Source organism: Microcaecilia unicolor, chromosome 3 (assembly GCF_901765095.1).
Source record: "Microcaecilia unicolor chromosome 3, aMicUni1.1, whole genome shotgun sequence".
Taxonomy (NCBI): Eukaryota; Metazoa; Chordata; class Amphibia; order Gymnophiona; family Siphonopidae; genus Microcaecilia; species Microcaecilia unicolor.
In genome coordinates, this window is record NC_044033.1 from 275,724,933 (window position 1) to 275,743,692 (window position 18,760).

The 18,760-nt window shown below is 41.1% G+C and overlaps 1 protein-coding gene across 4 annotated transcripts in view; it reads left to right on the top strand.

Moving 5' to 3' along the window:
• The first annotated feature begins 14,221 nt into the window (after window positions 1-14,221).
• AGPAT4 (1-acylglycerol-3-phosphate O-acyltransferase 4) overlaps window positions 14,222-18,760 on the top strand; it is a 507,427-nt gene continuing 502,888 nt past the window's right edge. For 2 of the 4 annotated variants that reach the window (XM_030198100.1, XM_030198095.1), the window contains exon 1: window positions 14,222-14,575. In XM_030198100.1, the coding sequence (XP_030053960.1) occupies window positions 14,370-14,575 (206 nt within the window). In that variant the 5' untranslated portion in view covers window positions 14,222-14,369. The remainder of the gene's footprint in view (window positions 14,576-18,760) is intronic. The other 2 variants (XM_030198098.1, XM_030198099.1) reach the window with 2 other exon arrangements.

Sequence of the window (18,760 nt, forward strand, 5' to 3'; positions counted from 1 at the left end):
TGGGAGGCGGGGCCGATGACGTGGGAGGCGGGGCCGATGACGTGGGAGGCGGGGCCGGTGACGGCGGGGGCGGGGTTAATGACGGCAGGGGGCGGGGTGATGACGCAGGGGTGGGGGTGTCAGGGGCGGGGTTTGAGTTTGGGCAGGTTTTGGGCGGGTTTTGTGCTGGATTGGGTGGGAAAAAAATTTTCCACCTGGCAACACTGCTTGAAGGAAACCTTCACATCACCAAAGCAATTGTTCTCACAGCAATAGAAAATACAAGAAATACTCCTCTAAGTCATATCTGAAAAATGTTGAGGATTGCAGTGTTAAACACAATTTAATGTCATAGCAAATGATGATATTAGCACTGAAGTACAGTTAGGTTCCTAGGTTATTTATACACATTTGTAGCACTAAATGTTCTTTTCTTCTTATGGCTCAATGTGAACCTTTGATTGGATAGATTCCCCAAAAAGAACAGTGAAGGGAGAAAAGCTTTTGCCCATCTATTCACAAAACAGCACAAGAAAAAATCCTGAACACCTTACTCCTGCTGGAATTCTACATGACTGGGCAGTGCAGAATTTCGGCAGAATTCCCCAGCTGCGCATGATTTGCTATTTTTCCCACAGAATCTACTGCGGGAATGGTGGCTGGCTTGCCCCACCCCCATCTGTGAGCCTCAGTGGGCCCTCCCCGGGCCAATCTTAACACCCCTGGTGGTCTAGTGGCCTCTTCGGGACAGGAAAGAACTTCCCACTTTCCTGCCCACTGCAGCTGCTCTGTGCTGGTACTGTCACTTCTTCAGAATGGCCACCGAGACTTCAAACGGTAACCTCGTGAGGCTGCCACAGGAGGTCTCAGCGGCCATTTGCAAGAAGCAGCGGTACCGGCCCTGAAGAGGTGCTCCCGATGCAGCTCCTCCTCATCGTAGATCACTGGTGAGTGCACGTGGGTGCAATGTGTGTGTGCGGGGCTGGAAAAAACTATGGATGGTGTGTGGGTGCAGGGTGGCTGGAAAAAATGGATGGTGTGTGGGTGTGGGAGGGAGCTGAAAAAAGGACAAAGGTGGATGCTGTATGTGGGTGCAGGGAGGGGGCTGGAAAAAAGGTGTATGCTATGGTGCAGGGAGGGGAGAAGGAAACAAATAAGGATGGTATCTGTGTACAGGGAGGGGGGCTGTAATATTGCTTAAATTATGACCAATAAACTTGCAGAATTTGCAAATTTTGCATACAGAATTTTGATTTTTTTTTTTGGTGCAGAATTCCAGCAGGAGTAACTCCTACAGAAGGAACAGTTTCTCCCAGCAGCAACATCACAATGCCTTATAAGCTGTTACCTGTTTTTATCTTTCAACTCTCACTGTTTTGTGTCAACAATCTTTATTAACATGACAATATTAATTTAAGCAGGTTGCTGTAGTGAGCCACACTGCTCTAAGGACACATTTCGCTGTGGATCAGAGCTTCTCTGTTCACAAAGTCTCTGCAAACTCACTTAAGTACAGACTTTCACTCTTCAAAGTGTTCACACACAAGTAACTCTTAGGCACTAAATTTGCCCTTATATCTCCACAGTGTTCACAGATCCCAGAAGGTTTCAGAAACTTGTCCCTCAACATAGTAACATAACATAGTAGATGACGGCAGAAAAAGACCTGCATGGTCCATCCAGTCTGCCAAACAAGACAACTCATATGTGCTACTTTTTGTGTATACCCTACTTTGATTTGTACCTGTGCTCTTCAGGGCACAGACCGTATAAGTCTGCCCAGCACTAACCCCGCCTCCCAACCATCAGCCCCGCCTCCCACCACTGGCTCTGGCACAGACCGTATAAGTCTGCCCAGCACTATCCCCGCCTCCCAACCACCAGTCCTGCCTCCCAGCACAGGCTCTGGCACAGACCGTATAAGTCTGCCCAGCACTATCGCCGCCTCCCACCACCGGCTCTGGCACAGACCGTATAAGTCTGCCCAGCACTATCCCTACCACCACCGGCTCTGGCACAGACCGTATAAGTCTGCCCAGCACTATCCCCGCCTCCCAACCACCTCCAACCAGCCCCGCCTCCCGATCTCGACTAAGCTCCTGAGGATCCATTCCTTCTGCACAGGATTCCTTTATGCTTATCCCACGCATGTTTGAATTCCGTTACCGTTTTCATTTCCACCACCTCCCGCGGGAGGGCATTCCAAGCATCCACTACTCTCTCCGTGAAAAAATACTTCCTGACATTTTTCTTGAGTCTGATAAGTCATAGTTTAAGCCTGTTTCCTTAGTCCTTTTTTGCAGGAGAAAGTTTGTCAAAGCAGACTGGAATCCTCTTTGCAAGAAACAAAACACAACTTTTTTAGGATTCTTCCTGACTGCACACCACACACTGTGCTGGGAACTTCCACACTCCCTTCCTTCAGAGGTTCCTACTCCAGTATACCATGAATCCATCCATCTGACTTCCCTCCTCAACAAGACTACTGGGAAAACAATATCGCTCAACTGCAGCAGGTGTTTTCTGTAGACAGCAGGACTGATAAAACACATAAGTGAGTGGACTAGGATGGAACTGCTCTCCCAGAGCTTAGTACAATAAGTACATAAGTATTGCCACACTGGGACAGATCAAAGGTCCATCAAGCCCAGCACCCTGCTTCCAACAGTGGCCAATCCAGGTCACAAATACCTGGCAAGATCCCAAAAAAGTTCAATACATTTATGCTGCTTGTCCCAGAAAAAAGCAGTGGATTTTCTCCAAGTCATTTTAATAATGGTCTATGGACTTTTCCTTTAGGAAGCTGTCTAAACCTTTTTTAAATCCTGCTAAGCTAACCGCCTTTAAAGTTCTGAGCATGCATCAGTCCCACATACAGCTGTCTCCTTCATTGCAAAACTCTAATTCAGGCAACTCTTAGAGAGAGGTAGGAGGGATTATGCGCCCTACCAAACTTGCTGTTAGAGGTGAGCAAGGTTGCTTTTCTGTCCACAAGCAAGACTGAATCAGACACACAAGTGGGTGACTCCCAAGCTTAGGCTGTGCAATATTTAATTGTTCTAGCTATGGGACCAGCTCACACAGTCAAAATGTGAGAGTTACAAGTTCTGAAGGACAGACTGGCCAGCATTTTTTGACTGAAGGCACTGCTCTGTGCTGAAGCCTGATTCAAAGAATAGTGCACAGTAAAAATATGAAGAGAGGACCAGATCGCTGTCTTGCAGACAGTACTCAGGAAAGCAGACTTCAGGAAGGCTACTGATAATGCAGTAGTGCTAATTTGATGAGAGATTTTGGAACTGAAAGAAATATCTGTCTGTTTATAACAGAATTGCATATATTAAGAGACCAACCAATTTGCCAGAGTTCTTTTTGTAACTGGTATAACAGTCCTAATTGAACTGAAAGAAACGAAAGTTGGGTTGACTTTCTCAAGGATATATTTCTCTGTAAATTGCAGGTTAGAGCCTCTTTACAATCTAGAGTACGAGTTACTCGAGAATTTGAATGAGGCTTAAGACGGCACTGTTTCTTCATTCAGGTAGCAAGGCATGACAACCTTACCTTAAAACTTTAAACAACTTTGTGATGAAATCAATTGTCGAAACAAATAACTTTCACAAATCTCTGCAGACACACTTCTTCAACAAGGCCTACAAAGAGAACCAATAGCTTCACTGACCCACTTTACCAACCCACCCAGCTATGAAAATCCACCTCCACAATCACCCGCCTAATCACTTCTTCTATCTTCCCTTACTCAATCTCTGCACACAGAGTATCTGATATTCTGGAATGACAATGTCATAACAAAACTATGTAAGCCACATTGAGCCTGCAAATAGGTGGGAAAATGTGGGATATAAATGCAATAAATAAATAAATGATGGAAGTGGGTGTATGTCTCATATGTTACTAATATCATCAATACAACATAGGAATCAAAAAGATAATGACTTTCTCATATTATTGTTGGATTATTTGTAGTAAATAATTAGCAGATTTTTATACACACAGCTTCAGCTTTAGAAATGTTAATTTCTATTCTTCATCTCTCTCACATACACCCCAGAATAATTCACTGCTGAGTCACTTTAAAGTTGAAGTAACAAAACATCTGTTTACTCACAGTTTGTAGTTAGATTTATTTTCAGCAGTCTTATATAACATAATATAATACATTTGGATTATCAGCTCTTTCCATGTGCTTAGATGGTAATGGATGCTCACACCATAGATCCTCAGGCTAGGAGAGAGACCATTAGAGCTCCATGTGCTTGCTGTTCCGAACCCCCACAGGAAGTTGCATGGGTGTGACCTCTCTAGGTAATTGACATCAGAGGTCACAGAGTAATCACAGAGAAAAAAAAACATTGCTGAAAGACAATGCATGTAAAACACAATACATTATTCCAACAAACCCCTTCTCATGCATAACTGTCATGCAATTATTAATTCATAAAGTCCAAGCTTTATTCGCAGATTCTCAAAACGTTCTCTGGGTAACGGTTTGGTCATGATGTCAGCTGTCATCTCACTGGTGTGACAATAGTGTAGACTGATGACCCCTTCTTTCGCCAGCTCTTGCACGTTGTGATATTTCGTTGCGATGTGCTTGGTGCGTGACTGAACCTTGTCATTCTGTGACAGTCTGATGCAGCTCTGATTATCTTCCATTATCTGGATTGGTCTCTGTTCATCTATTCCAAAATCCAGCAAAAGTTTCTCAATCCACATCAGTTCTCTGCATGCTTCTGATACAGCCACATATTCAGCTTCTGTAGAAGACAGACTCACAATACTTTGTTTATGACTGGCCCAAGAAATTTGTACATTTCCATACATAAACACATATCCACTTGTGGATTTATAATCAGAATGATCCCCTGCCCAATCTGAATCACAGTAACATATTAGTTTTGGATTACTATTGGCTGAAATCTTTAATTTACAATCAATGGTACCTTTTAAATACCTTACCATCCTTTTAACTGCAGTCCAATCTGATTTGGTAGGTGAGCTGACCCTTCTGCTCAAAATTCCTACTGCATTTGCTATATCAGCCCTGTATGTGGTAGTTAGATATAAAAGCTTACCTATGGCTGATCTATATTGGATGTTATCTGGTAAAGGTTCTCTTACTGTTTCATCCTTCAGAAAATCAGTGATCATGGGAGTGCTTACAACTTGGGCATCTTGCATACCTAAACTTTCAATAAGCTCATTTATTTTCTGCTTCTGGCTTAGAAGATAAGAACCATCATTTTGTTTCTCAATTTCTATACCAAGATAGTATGACACATTACCAAGTTCTTTTATCTCAACATTCAGGTTTAAATATTTTACAATGTCCTTGTACTCTTGCTCACTTTCGCTTACAATGAGCAGATCATCAACAAAAGCTAAAATGTATGCATATTGTCCATTTCTGCACCTAGTGTACAAGCATTTATCTGCTTCACCTTGCTTAAATCCTAAATTTGTCAATATTTCATGCAATTTGTCATTCCAACATTTTGCACTTTGCTTTAATCCATAAAGACCTTTGTTTAATTTACACACTAGCTGTCTTTGTTTTGTATTTATGAAACCTGTTGGCTGTTCCATGTACAAGTCTTCAGTTATATCTCCATGAAGAAATGCTGTTTTCACATCAATGTGGTTGACTTGCATGCCTTTTGAGACTGCAATGCTCAGAAGTGTTCTAATTGTCGTGTGTTTCACTACAGGTGCAAACACTACATCAAAATCTTCTCCATATTTTTGAAGATATCCCTTTGTGACTAATCTGGCTTTATACCTTTCCACTTTTCCTTGTGCATTCCTTTTTAACTTGAATACCCATTTGCATCCTATAGCTTTCTTGCCAGGAGGTAATTTTGTAAGAATCCAAGTTTATTTTTATGCAATGAATCAATTTCTTCTTGTGCAGCTTTACGCCATTCAGCAGCTTCTTCTGCTGGCATTTTCTCAATCTCATCCCATGTTAAGGGCTCTTGAGCTTCTGCTGACTTTGTTAGGTAAGACAGTCTTGGGGGTGGAACACCTTTGTTTTCCCTGGATGAGCGTCTGACAACAGGTTGGTCTGACCTTTCCGCATCCTCTAAATCTGAGAGTCCTTCTCCAATTGATTCCCCTTCTCCAACTGTACTGTCTTCTGCAATGATCCTTTCTGTGTCTGCTTCCTCTGCCTGTTCCTCATTAGATACAGATGAGTTGCTTTCAGACATCTGCCTTGGTATGGCATTTATATACACTGGCATGTCTATTATGGTTCTAGTTTCATATTCTGGATGATAAGGCTCATCTGGGATAATCCAGCCTTTATCAACCCTTTTGTTTTCATCAAATATGTAACATGTCTTATGCCAACAATGCCAGTTTTCAGATTCAAAATTCTATATCCTTTGTGTCCTGGAGCATAGCCAACTAAAATGCCCCTTTCTGTTGTGGAATCCAGCTTATGCCTTCTTTGCTTTGGTACATGAGCATATGCTGTACTTCCAAATGTTCTTATGTGTGACAGGTTTGGCTTCCTACCATGCCATGTCTCATGTGGTGTGCGCTCAGCGCCTTTAGTTGGCATTCTGTTTTGTAGGTACACTGCTGTGAGAATGGCTTCCCCCCATAGTCTTTTAGGGAGATTGCTATCTGACAGCATACATCTGGTCATTTCCACAAGTGACCTAAATTTTCTCTCTGCAACAGAATTTTGCTCTGGTGTATAAGCTACTGTTGTGATATGCTGAATGCCTTCTTGTTCTAGAAATGTGCGCATGCTTTGTGAAGTGAACTCACCACCATTGTCGGTCTGAAGAACCTTTGGTTTTCTTTCAAATTTATTGCTCACCATGGCTACGTATTTCTTCAGCATGTCTGTGACTTGACTTTTTTCTTTCAGCAAATAGGCCACACAGTATCTAGAGAAATCATCCAAGAATATTAGCACAAATCTGTTATTTCCCAATGATGGGATATTAAACGGTCCACATAAGTCACTGTGTATTAAGTCCAGTACTTTATTACTCCTATTTCCTGTGTATGCAGGAAATGAGGGTCTCACACCTTTTTGAGTAACACAGTCTATGCATTTCTCCATTTTACCAGTATCTGCACTTATTTCAATGCCTGTAGCAAGTTGCTTACTGTAAAGATCCTGGATCACCTTAAAATCACGATGTCCCAGGCGGCGGTGCCAGATTTCCAGACTACATTTACCATCATTCTTCCTTACTTGCGCCATATGTGAGGCTTCACCTGAAATGCTCAGTTTATAAATATCATTATGCATAAAAGCTTCAGCATACACTTCATCATTTTTAGAGATTGTGCACTTACTGTTTTCAAAATGAATCACAAATCCCTTCTTATCTAATGTAGATACACTAAGCATATTGCAAACTGCTTGGGGAATATACAAGACATCACTTACAGGAATTTCTTTAACTTCATTAGACACTTTGCATTTTAAGAATCCAATGCCTTTTGCTTGGATCTGAGCAGTCCCTGCGTTTGCAGTTTGAAGAATACCTTCCTCTGGACACATTTCCTGAAAGAAATCCTTACAATTGGTTAAATGGCATGTGCTCCCCGAATCCAAAATCCAAGTACTTTCATTTGAATTATTATTTACCATAGTCAAAGATTTTTCTGCAATTAGAAAGCTCTTATGTTTATCATTGTCCTTTGTACATTTCCTGCTTTGAAAATTCTTTTGTTCCATTGGCTTAGGTGAGCTAGAGGGGGTGTTTTGTGTTTCCTTACACCATTTAGATACATGTCCCTCCTTTCCACATGAATAGCAAATCAGCTTGCCCTTGGGTGGAGTTTTCCCATAGCTCCGCCTTCCTCTATTCTTTGCCAAGAAATTTGTTTCATTTCTCTCTGACTGTCTTTGAGAACACATCTCCTCAGAATCATTAATTATGCATTCCTGCCTCAGTTTTGATGCTGCCTGTTCAAAAGATTGCCCTTCAATGGCTTCATTTACAGACCTAAAAACATCAAACTTCTTTGATAGTGAGGTAAAAAGAAATGCTCTTTTCAATGCATCACACATAGGAATTCCAGAAAGTTCTAACTTTTGAAATGAAGACATAAGATGCATAATGTGATCATTACACTTACTTTTATCCCTTAATTTGGTTTCATTCAACTCTGCCAACCAAATTGGTTGCTGTTTTGCATATGTAGTTGCATACATAGTTCTCAGTTTATATAAAATTTTGTTTGCTGTATCTTTTGCTTCCAGCAATATGGCTTGTTTCTCTGAGAGAGCTTCAAAAAACATGCACTTCACATAATAGTTTGCATTGTCCCATTCAGCCATATTTTCAGCTGTTCTGTTTTGGTCTAAACATATACTTAATTTCTTTGCTTGAAGGAGACATTTGAATCTTAACTCCCATTGCAGATAATTATATTCAGTTAATTTAGGCACCTTGAGAGAGTGGAAAAATGGTGAATTTCCTCCCTCAGCCATTGCTTAGCCTTGTTTGGTGTGTGGGGGGGAGAGAGAGACAGACTGAATCTTTCTTTTAAAACTTAAGAGAAAAAATTTGGCTTTTTCACTGCCTGGTAATATTTCTCTTCTTCCTTTTTTCAATTCCTGGGCTGGGCCCATAACCCTTTTGTTGGATTATTTGTAGTAAATAATTAGCAGATTTTTATACACACAGCTTCAGCTTTAGAAATGTTAATTTCTATTCTTCATCTCTCTCACATACACCCCAGAATAATTCACTGCTGAGTCACTTTAAAGTTGAAGTAACAAAACATCTGTTTACTCACAGTTTGTAGTTAGATTTATTTTCAGCAGTCTTATATAACATAATATAATACATTTGGATTATCAGCTCTTTCCATGTGCTTAGATGGTAATGGATGCTCACACCATAGATCCTCAGGCTAGGAGAGAGACCATTAGAGCTCCATGTGCTTGCTGTTCCGAACCCCCACAGGAAGTTGCATGGGTGTGACCTCTCTAGGTAATTGACATCAGAGGTCACAGAGTAATCACAGAGAAAAAAAAACATTGCTGACAGACAATGCATGTAAAACACAATACATTATTCCAACAATTATACATTAAGAAAAAAAATAGAAAGCCTAAATACAATTATAAATCTATATAAATAAAAATGTAAATGTTCGTTTGTTCAAAATCTTAAATCTCTGAAAGTTCTTCACCGATTGCTTTCAAATTTGGACACAACGTTGCATTCGAATATGCGCATGTTTTTATATACCATTATATAGATGTCACAGCTGTCGTACTCGCGGAGTGGAAGCAGTGCGATGAGTAATTGCAAATCAAACTGAGGAAGAACGGCCATCAGCGAACGAGCGAAACAGACAAAGAATGGCTCAAATACGTGCCGAGGAAGCAGCAGAGCGACGTGCAGCCAGACTTCACGATGCACGGTTGCGAGCACGGCGATCGTGTTCTGCAGCTTCAGATCTGCTTCGTTCTCAACAGAATCAACGTGACAGGCTGAGAGTGGCTTAAATCTCCGAAAGTTCTTCACCGATTGCTTTCAAATTTCGACACAACATTGCATTTGAATACGCGCGTGTTTTTATATACCTACAATTGCAAATCAAACTGAGGAAGAACGAGCATCAACGAACGAGCGAAACAGACAAAGAATGGCTCAAATACGTGCCCAGGAAACAGCACAGCGATAAAAATCGCTCGAGGCTCTTGATCGATCATTGCAAGATTTGTGTGGAAACATCAGACCATTTGGGAACACATTAATATTGCTTGCAGGAGATTTCAGGCAAACATTACTTGTAGTTCCTCGATCAACACCAGCGGACGAAATAAATGCTTGCCTAAAATACTCTACTTTGTGGCAACACGTAAAGACGTTAAACTTAACTACAAATATGCGTGTCCAGCTGCAAAATGATCAATCAGCTCAGATATTCTCACATCAATTGCTGAAAATTGGGAACAGAAAGGTGCCGGTTGATCTGACCTCAGGACGAATTTCATTGCCTCATAACTTCTGCAATTTAATGACCTCAAAAGAACAATTGGTTGAAAAAGTATTTCCCAATATTCAAACCAATTATAACAATCACGATTCGCTGAGTCAAGGAGCTATTCTTGCGGCCAAGAACAAAGACGTCTATGAACTGAACAATATTATTCAGTCTAACATTCAAAGTGAGCCACTCACATACAAGTCCGTCGACACTGCTCTGGACGCAGATGAAGCGGTTAATTATCCAACAGAATTTTTCAATTCACTCGTGCCACCACACGTACTGCAATTGAAAATCGGCGTGCCAATTATCATGTTGCGAAATATCAACCAACCAAAGCTTCGCAACCACACACGGCTTGCAGTAAAAAAATTAATGAGCAATGTCGTACAAGCAACAATCTTGACAGGACCTTTCAAAGGTCAAGATGTCCTCATTCCTCACATTCCTATGATTCCAACAGATATGCCATTTCAATTTAACAGATTGCAATTCCCAATTCAATTGGCGTTTGGAATCACCATCAACAAAGCTCAGGGCCAATCTTTAGAATTCACCCGTTTACATCTAAACACGGATTGCTTCTCACATGGACAATTATATGTTGAATGTTCTACAGTCGGCAAACCAGACAATCTCTATCTGTGCACACACAATGGAACAACAAAAAAATATTGTATACCCACAAGCATTGTCAAATTAAACATATTAGAAACGTGCGCTTCCTCTTTTCTTTCTTTTCCATTTAACCAGACTGAGCCACAGCAACGCGTGGCCGGGTAGAGCTAGTAATATATAAAATACAAACTTCAAAATCAGAACATTAGTCCATCATAAAGTACTCTTGGAAAAATCTTATATTTCTCCAGAAGTTATCTCCCAGAGTCGCTGTATTCTTCTCAGTTCTTCAAAATGATGAAAACCTTAATCCACTTGCAATAACTCTGAAAATAAACTATTTTCAGTCCAGAAATACAAGATTTACAACTATGAGGATTTTTCCAAGAGTACTTTATGATGGACTAATCCAGTTCTGATAACTGACTGGGGGGTAAACTTTACTGTGTACGTTTTAATATTGAAGTTTGGTTGGAGTGTTTATTATTTCATAATAGTTTGTATTTTATATATTATGTTGTACTTAGATTTAGTATTGGATTTAGGCTTTCTGTTTTTTTCCTCATATGTTACTAATTCCTGAAGTTCACTAGTTCTCCTAGCTGAAGTGATAGCTACTAAGAATAGCACTATCCATTTTAGGAACTTTAAAGCTACTTTTTCTTGAGACTCAATAGGAGAAGTCATGAGTGACATGAGGACTAAATTTAGGTTCCAAGGCACAAGGGGCTTCTGTAGCAGAGGCCTTTCATGAAGCAGGCAACCAGCTGTGATTGTGAAACAGAGGCTATTCACTAGAGCATGGTATGCCAATAGTGCACTAAGATGTACTTTGATAAAAGAGTTCTGAAGACCAAGAGGGACACCTCCTCGCTCTCCTGAATGAGTCAGCCCTCCACGTGGAGGAGCAGGACAGCACCAACCTGAACCACGAGACGAGTCCTTGGCAAGCTCAACCGCCTCCCAGAATGATCAGCAGATCCTAGCAGTGACTGAACCCGACCGGGCTGCTTGCCACCATCACCGGAGCGGACCCACACCACCTCGCCACTCAGGGTGGCGGCTAAGGCGGCTCCGGGGAGACACACATCCAATGGTGAAACTCTCGCATCTATAGGGACTCACGTGGATCCAGATCTGACCACCAGCAGAGGCCCTCCAAAACCACAGCCTGCAGGCCTCAGCCCGCAGCCAGAAATGAGGCTGCAGCCCGCAATGAAGCATTGTCTCTTTTGTGACTTACCAAACCTTTCATATTATATATCTTACGTTTAATCAAAATCTTAACATGTGTTTATACAGATCAATTGAGGTAATCTCAAACAGAGGACAACGTGGACCTCACACTAAATCATGTACATTTCGGAAAAAACCCTCCGGTGTTACACCAGCTCTAAATAAACATGCATGTTCAAGTAGATGCAACCACTGACCTGAAAGTAGGCCTACTAAACGCAAGGTCAGTACGTAATAAGATTATACTGGTGCACAACCTAATTGTTCAGCATAATTTTGAAGCGTTTTGTGTTAGAACATAAGAGTAGCCACAAGTGCCTGGCAGCAAACCAATTAGCAGTAACATGCTACCAATCCCAGTGTAAGCAGTTGTTTCCCCATTTCTGTCTCAGTAGCAGACTATGGACTTTTCCTCCAGGAATTTGTCCAAACCTTTTTAAACCCAAATACACTAACCGCTGTTACCACATCCTCCGGCAAAGAGTTCCAGAGCTTTACTATTCGTTGAGTGAAAAAATATTTCCTCCTATTTGTTTTAAAAGTATTTCCATGTAACTTCCTGGAGTGTCCCCTTGTCTTTCTACTTTTGGAACGAGTAAAAAATCGATTTAATTCTACTCATTCTATACTCAAGATTTTGTAGACCTCAATCTTCCCTCAATCGTCTTTTTTCCAAGCTGAAGAGCCCTAACCTCTTTAGCCTTTCCTCATATGAGAGGAGTTCCATCTCCTTTATCATTTTGGTTGCTCTTCTTTGAACATTTTCTAGACCAGAACTGAACACAATACTCAAGGTGTGGTCGCAACAAGGAGCGATACAAAGGCATTATAGTATTTTTGGTCTTATTCAGCACCCCTTTCCTAATAATTCCTAGCATCCTGTTTGCTTTTTTGACCACCACTGCACACTTAGCAGAAGATGTTAAGGACTTAACAGATTCTTGAACAAACTAGTTGTGTCAAGTACATGACATGGATATGTAATTTTTTTAAAACATTTTTATGCATTATGATGTAATGGAAGAGAACTGTGAATGAATTTAGGATATAAACTGTATTTCTTTTATTAGCCCAACTATTGCATTATTAATTGGACATTAATATTTAGACAAAAAATATGTTAAGCTTCATTAAAAACTTATTTTTTTCAGCAGGCCTGGTTAGATTTTGCAGCAGGAGTCAGGGGTGTTAGATGAGAACTTTATTTTTGCTTTATATATATATACTTTTTATCTCTTGTATGATTGAATTATGTGTGAATGGCAAAGGTAGTTAGGTTTTTCCTATCTTACACTGGCGTTCTTTTTTTTTTTTGTTTCTTGTTACTTTAATTTGCTTGCAACAAAAACAGTATAGCAAAATGTTAATAAACGATAAATGATTTAGACAGTATTTTCAAATAATTTTGTTAATCTGACGCTCCTTTGACATGTAACAAAGTTAACAATAATATAACCTATGAATGATGGCTTTTTCACAGGAAGATATCTAATACAAGAACCTGCTTTTGTAAAAAAATTGATTTTTGTGGCTTTTCAAGGTTTTTGTACATGCTCTTCATATTTGGGGGAAGGGTGGAAAGAATTCCGTGAGCCCTGCTCTGCATGCTTTCTTTATTTGTTGCTTCTGGTTTTCCCTCACAGCATACTTGCAGCAGCAGGAATACCTTCGGGTAGAAGGAAAGAGAGGAGTCACCCAACCTTTCCTTCTACCCCACCCCCCAGTTGCTAATGTCAGGCAGTGCAAAAGTTGTCTGGGCCAAGTAGTAATATTAACTCTGTATCAGTCATTGTGGATTGTATGAGACCTGCTCCAAGAACCTATGGTAAAATTTTACAGCTTTGTAGTTTCTCAGTTGGTAGAAGGTATCTGTCATTACAAGTACAATGGGCAAAGGTTGTTAAGCAAATGTGCGTGGGTGGTATTACACAAGGTCCCTGAATTGTAGTATTATACTGTATGTTTAGAATAGATACCCTGTTAAAGTTTTTTTCATAATGGAAAAAAATGCATCCCTTTAATAATAAACATATTAACAAAATTCACTTAAAGGAGCAACTGGCAAAGACGCTTCGGCATGTGCTTAGTAGCGACATTGAACGACAAAGACAGTTTTCTGCAAAAGAAAGAAAAATGCAGAGCTAAAAGCAAAAAAAATAAAAAATACAATAGCTTTTTGTTCCGTTTCAAATGTAAAGCAAAACGAGTGGCCGATTTTCCCTCTAATTATTGGTTAGGCAAGGCTTAAGTCACGCTAGAGCAGTCTCACCGTCTACCTCGGCTACTTGTAGCTTTAAAAGGAAGTGACCTGTGATGGGGAGAGACGTTAGCTGAGGATCGCTTCTTTCTCTCTGGTCCCCCCCCCCCCCCCCTTTCTTGTTTTCCCAGCCCACCCCTGGGTGGAGTCTGGCTGGCTTACAGCTCGTGCAAACTAGTGGCCGTGGCCGTGCCTCCTGCCTTTTTCTGCTTCCTGGACTGTGTAAAGCTATAAAGCTAGCTATATGTCTATCCAGTGCTGGCAGACACGCGGTAGGTGACGGTAAATGCTCCCTTTAAAAAAACAAACAAACAAACAAACAAAACAAAACAAAAACCTAACGCGGAGCTTGGGAGGGAGCGCTTGCCACGCCTGGGGCAGCCCCTTCTTTCTGAAAGGCGGCGAGCGAAGAAGTAAAAGTCAAGGCTGGGAGAGAGCCTTAATCAGCTTTCGAGAAAGGACTTTGTGCTCCGGGTTTCTTTTCCTCTCTGTGTAAGTGCCTTCTTTTATGTGTTATCATTTGTCCGTTTCTTTAATGGTGATGATGCTTGGAATAGCTCTTAGCTGGCGTGGATGGGCCCCCCCCCCCCCCCCCCCCCCCCCTTGCTGCTGGTTGGCCCCTTTGTGGCAGGCAGCGTTCCCTTTCATTTTCCTACGTTTCCATGGTAACCACAAAAAGTGATCAGGGGCCGAGGCATAGGACGTGAAGAAGGAGGTGGGGAAGAGCGTTCGAAACATTTGGAGTGGGTTTAGCTGGGCTCTGTCTGAGCCTTGCCAGTTCAGTGGCTTGGTTTATATGTGTGTGTAGGAGCAGGCGAGGCTTTGTTGCTTGTTTCCCCAGATTTTCTTTCACAAAAGAAAAGGGAGGAGAAGGGTTACCATGGAAACAGACTGGTGACAACCTAGTTCCAGCTGTTAGCATGAATCTGTTTTCCACATCCACAGGATGGTTTGCTTATGTCTAAATGATCACCATAGGCACACACACACACATGTATGCATGTGTAAACGTGTATACCTAGGACGTTACTTCTCTGTATGTGTGAAAAAGGGATCTTCAGGCAGATTCAGCAATTAATTATAGGTTTGTGAGTAGGACTCAAACAAAGCTGCTTTTTTTTGTAAAGTATATTACTGAATCTGATGTGTGTAGGTGCATAATATTCTTAAAAATGGAGTGAAGGAGTAGCCTAGTGGTTAATACAGTGACATGAGAACCAGAGGAACTAGGTTCAATTCCCACTGCTGTCCTTGTGACTTGGCAAATCACTCCATTGCCCCAGATACAAAAACTTAGGGCCCTGTTTACTAAGGTGCGTTAGCATGTGCTAAAGAATAGTGCACGCTAATGCTAGAGATGCCCATGGAAATATATGGGTGTCTTGAGCATTAGCTTGTACTAAAAACGCTAGTGCGCCTACAGCGTGGCTTAGTAATCATGGCCCTTAGACTGTGAGTTCACTAGGGATAGAGAAAGTACCTTACCCATTGTAGAATTATTTTAAAAGTTATTTTGCCTATTGACTACTAGTTAGGTTTTCCAGTTAATTGGTATGGTAAAGTAGCAATAGGCCTGCTTCACCTGTATCGGTACACTTTCCATATGCACTGTTTTTATTTTTTAATTTTTAGAAGATCTGTTCAAGGGCATCCAGAACTGAACCATATTTCAACACTTCCATCAGCTATTATGCTAAATAAAATTCTCAGTGACTTTAGAATGACATTTATATTCCATGGGCTTTCATGCAATTGTGAATACTCTGGTGTGGCTGCTGCTGTCATATAGGTGGTTTGTTAAATGAGTAAAAGGAAATAACATCAGTTTTAATTAGCAATCACCACTTAGTAAAAATGGAATACAGTGCTCTCTATTTAAGTGCACGTCGGATAAGCGCATGCTCTGTTTAACTGCATGCCGTACTTTGGTCCCGTTTTTGGCGCCATCAGTTTCTATGGGGACAAACTTTGGTTTAGCGCACCACTGATAAGTGCAAGATTCACTTATATGCATGGTTTAAGACCGCTCCTCTGCAGGAAAGATTCCGCATAAGCACGCGCACGGAATATGGAAGCCGATTGGCACGTCACAACCAACGAGATTTCAAATTTATCGCCCCTTTAACTGCCACAGGCAGAATAAGCGAAAGAATGTTGTTAGAGTGTACACTGGGGTCATTGTCGTCGAGCAACTGTAAGACTTTAACACTGGCTGAATGAATAGAAGTTCTTAAAAAATTAGAAAACAAACAGTCACGCATCTATTGCTAAAGAATATGGTGTCAATGCCAGTCAAATTTCACGTATCTTGAAGCAGAAAGACCAGCTTCTGGAAGACTGGCAAAACAATACAAATCCACAATGGAAACGAAAACGGGTGGGAAAAGCTGAGGAGGTAGAAGATGCTCTTCGGTGGTTTTCTCAAGTCAGGAGCAGACAGTTTCCTGTCAGTGGTCCACTGCTTATGGAGAAAGCTAATCAGCTAGCTGAAAGACTTGGACTAACTGAATTCAAAGCCACTGTTGGATGGTTGGAAAGATGGAAGGAGAGGAACAACATAAAATTCAAGAAACAGCATGGTGAAAAACAAGACGCTGTTAACTTTGGTGCTGAAAATTGAGTTGTTTCAGTTCTTCCTACCATCTTGTTTGCACCTTGTGACATTTTCAATGCTGATGAAAACGGTCTCTACTGGCGAGCGATTCCTGATGGAACACTTGCATTCAAACAAGCCGAAACTACAGGAGGTAAAACGTCGAAGGACCGACTGACGATCCTCCTTTGCTGCAATATGGATGGGAGTGGGAAGTTGGAACCATTCGTCTTTGGAAAGTGCAAACAGCCCCATGGCTTCAAGAATGTTAAGCGACTTCCTGTGTCATACGAGGCTAATGCAAATTCATGGATGACTGGGGAAATTTGGAAGCAGTGGCTAAAGAAGTTAGACACTAGAATGCGGGCACAAAAGTGTCAGATTTTGTTGCTTTGTGATAATTGTTCTGCACACAGTGATGATGTCAGGCTGTCTAACGTCAAGGTGGTCTTCCTGCCACTAAACACTACCTCTCTGATCCAACCTATGGATCAGGGCATAATAGCCAATTTTAAACAACATTATCGGGCTCTTGTGCTACGTCGTCTGATGAGCATTATGGATGACCAGACTGGCAAGGATAAACTTGCTGTTGAAATGGCTCGTAATCTATCACTTTTGGATTCCCTACATATGCAGAAAGAAGCCTGGAATCATGTTACACAGGCAACCATTGTGAACTGCTACAAGTGGGCAAGCTTTGTTAGGGATATGGAGAGGGATGAAACAGATGCAGCTGTTGCAAACGTGTCAGATGAACAGGCTGTTGACATCCCAGCCTGTGTTACTGAAGAGGAGTTTCATCGCTACGTAGCTGTTGATTACGATCTACAAACAGCTGACGACAGCATTGATGTCCAGATATGTGCCTACACACAGACAACGGCTGATGATGAAACAGATGATGACATCAGCAGCGAGGCACATGCTGACGAAATTCAACAACCTCCTGTCACTTTTGCAAGAGTGCTGGAGAGTCTCAACACCGTGCGGGCCTATCTGGAGGACATTGGATGTCAGTGCTATGACAATTTTTATCGTCTGGCAGACATAGGGGCTCATTTTCAAAGCACTTAGACTTACAAAGTCCTATAGGTTACTATGAAACTTTGTGTGTCTAAGAGCTTTGAAATATGCCTCATAGTCTGTGGAACTCACAGACACAAGAGTGTACAGAGGACTATGACTGGTTACTTCAAGTAAGCCTAACATCAGTTAACGGAGACTGTATAACGTCAGTTAACAGAGACTGTATACTGTATTTATAATAGTACCGTACATATGTTTATCAGATATCAAGCTTCTTTGTGTCACAACAAGTGCATGCTCTGGTTAATTGCATGTATTTCTTTGGTCCCAGACCCTTGAACTTAAGCGGATTGCACTGTATCTGTAATTGAGGTGAGTATTTGCAATTTGTTCTGAAAAAAAGTATTGGGCTTATTTTCAGAGCACTTAGATTTAAATAGTAACCTCTGGAACTTTGTAAAGTCTAAGTGCTTTGAAAATATGCCTCCACGTAAATTTTCAAATTCTACTGCATTTAATATATCTGGCAAAAGAAAAGTGAAATTTGATAAGAAATATCAGTGAATAAGGTAAAGTGTTTGGTTTTCTCTTTAAAAAAAAACCAACCTCGCCATAGAACTTTAGAATGTGAAATATGGAAGTTTGGTATTCTGCCCATGATGTTACATAACTACATAAGTATTGCCATACTGGGAAAGACCAAAGGTCCATCAAGCCCAGCATCCTGTTTCCAACAGTGGCCAATCCAGGTCACAAATAACTGGCAAGATCCCAAAAAAGTACAAAACATTTTATACTGCTTATCCCAGAAATAGTGGATTTTCCCCAAGTCCAATTTAATAATGGTCTATGGACTTTTCCTTTAGGAAGCTGTCCAAACCTTTTTTTTAAACTCTGCAAAGCTAACCACCTTTACCACATTCTCTGGCAACGTTACACGTTGAGTGAAGAAAAACTTTTTCGGATTCGTTTTACATTTACTACTTTGTAGCTTCATTGCATGACCCCTTGTCCTAATATTTTTGTAAAGCCTAAACAGACGCTTCACTTCTACC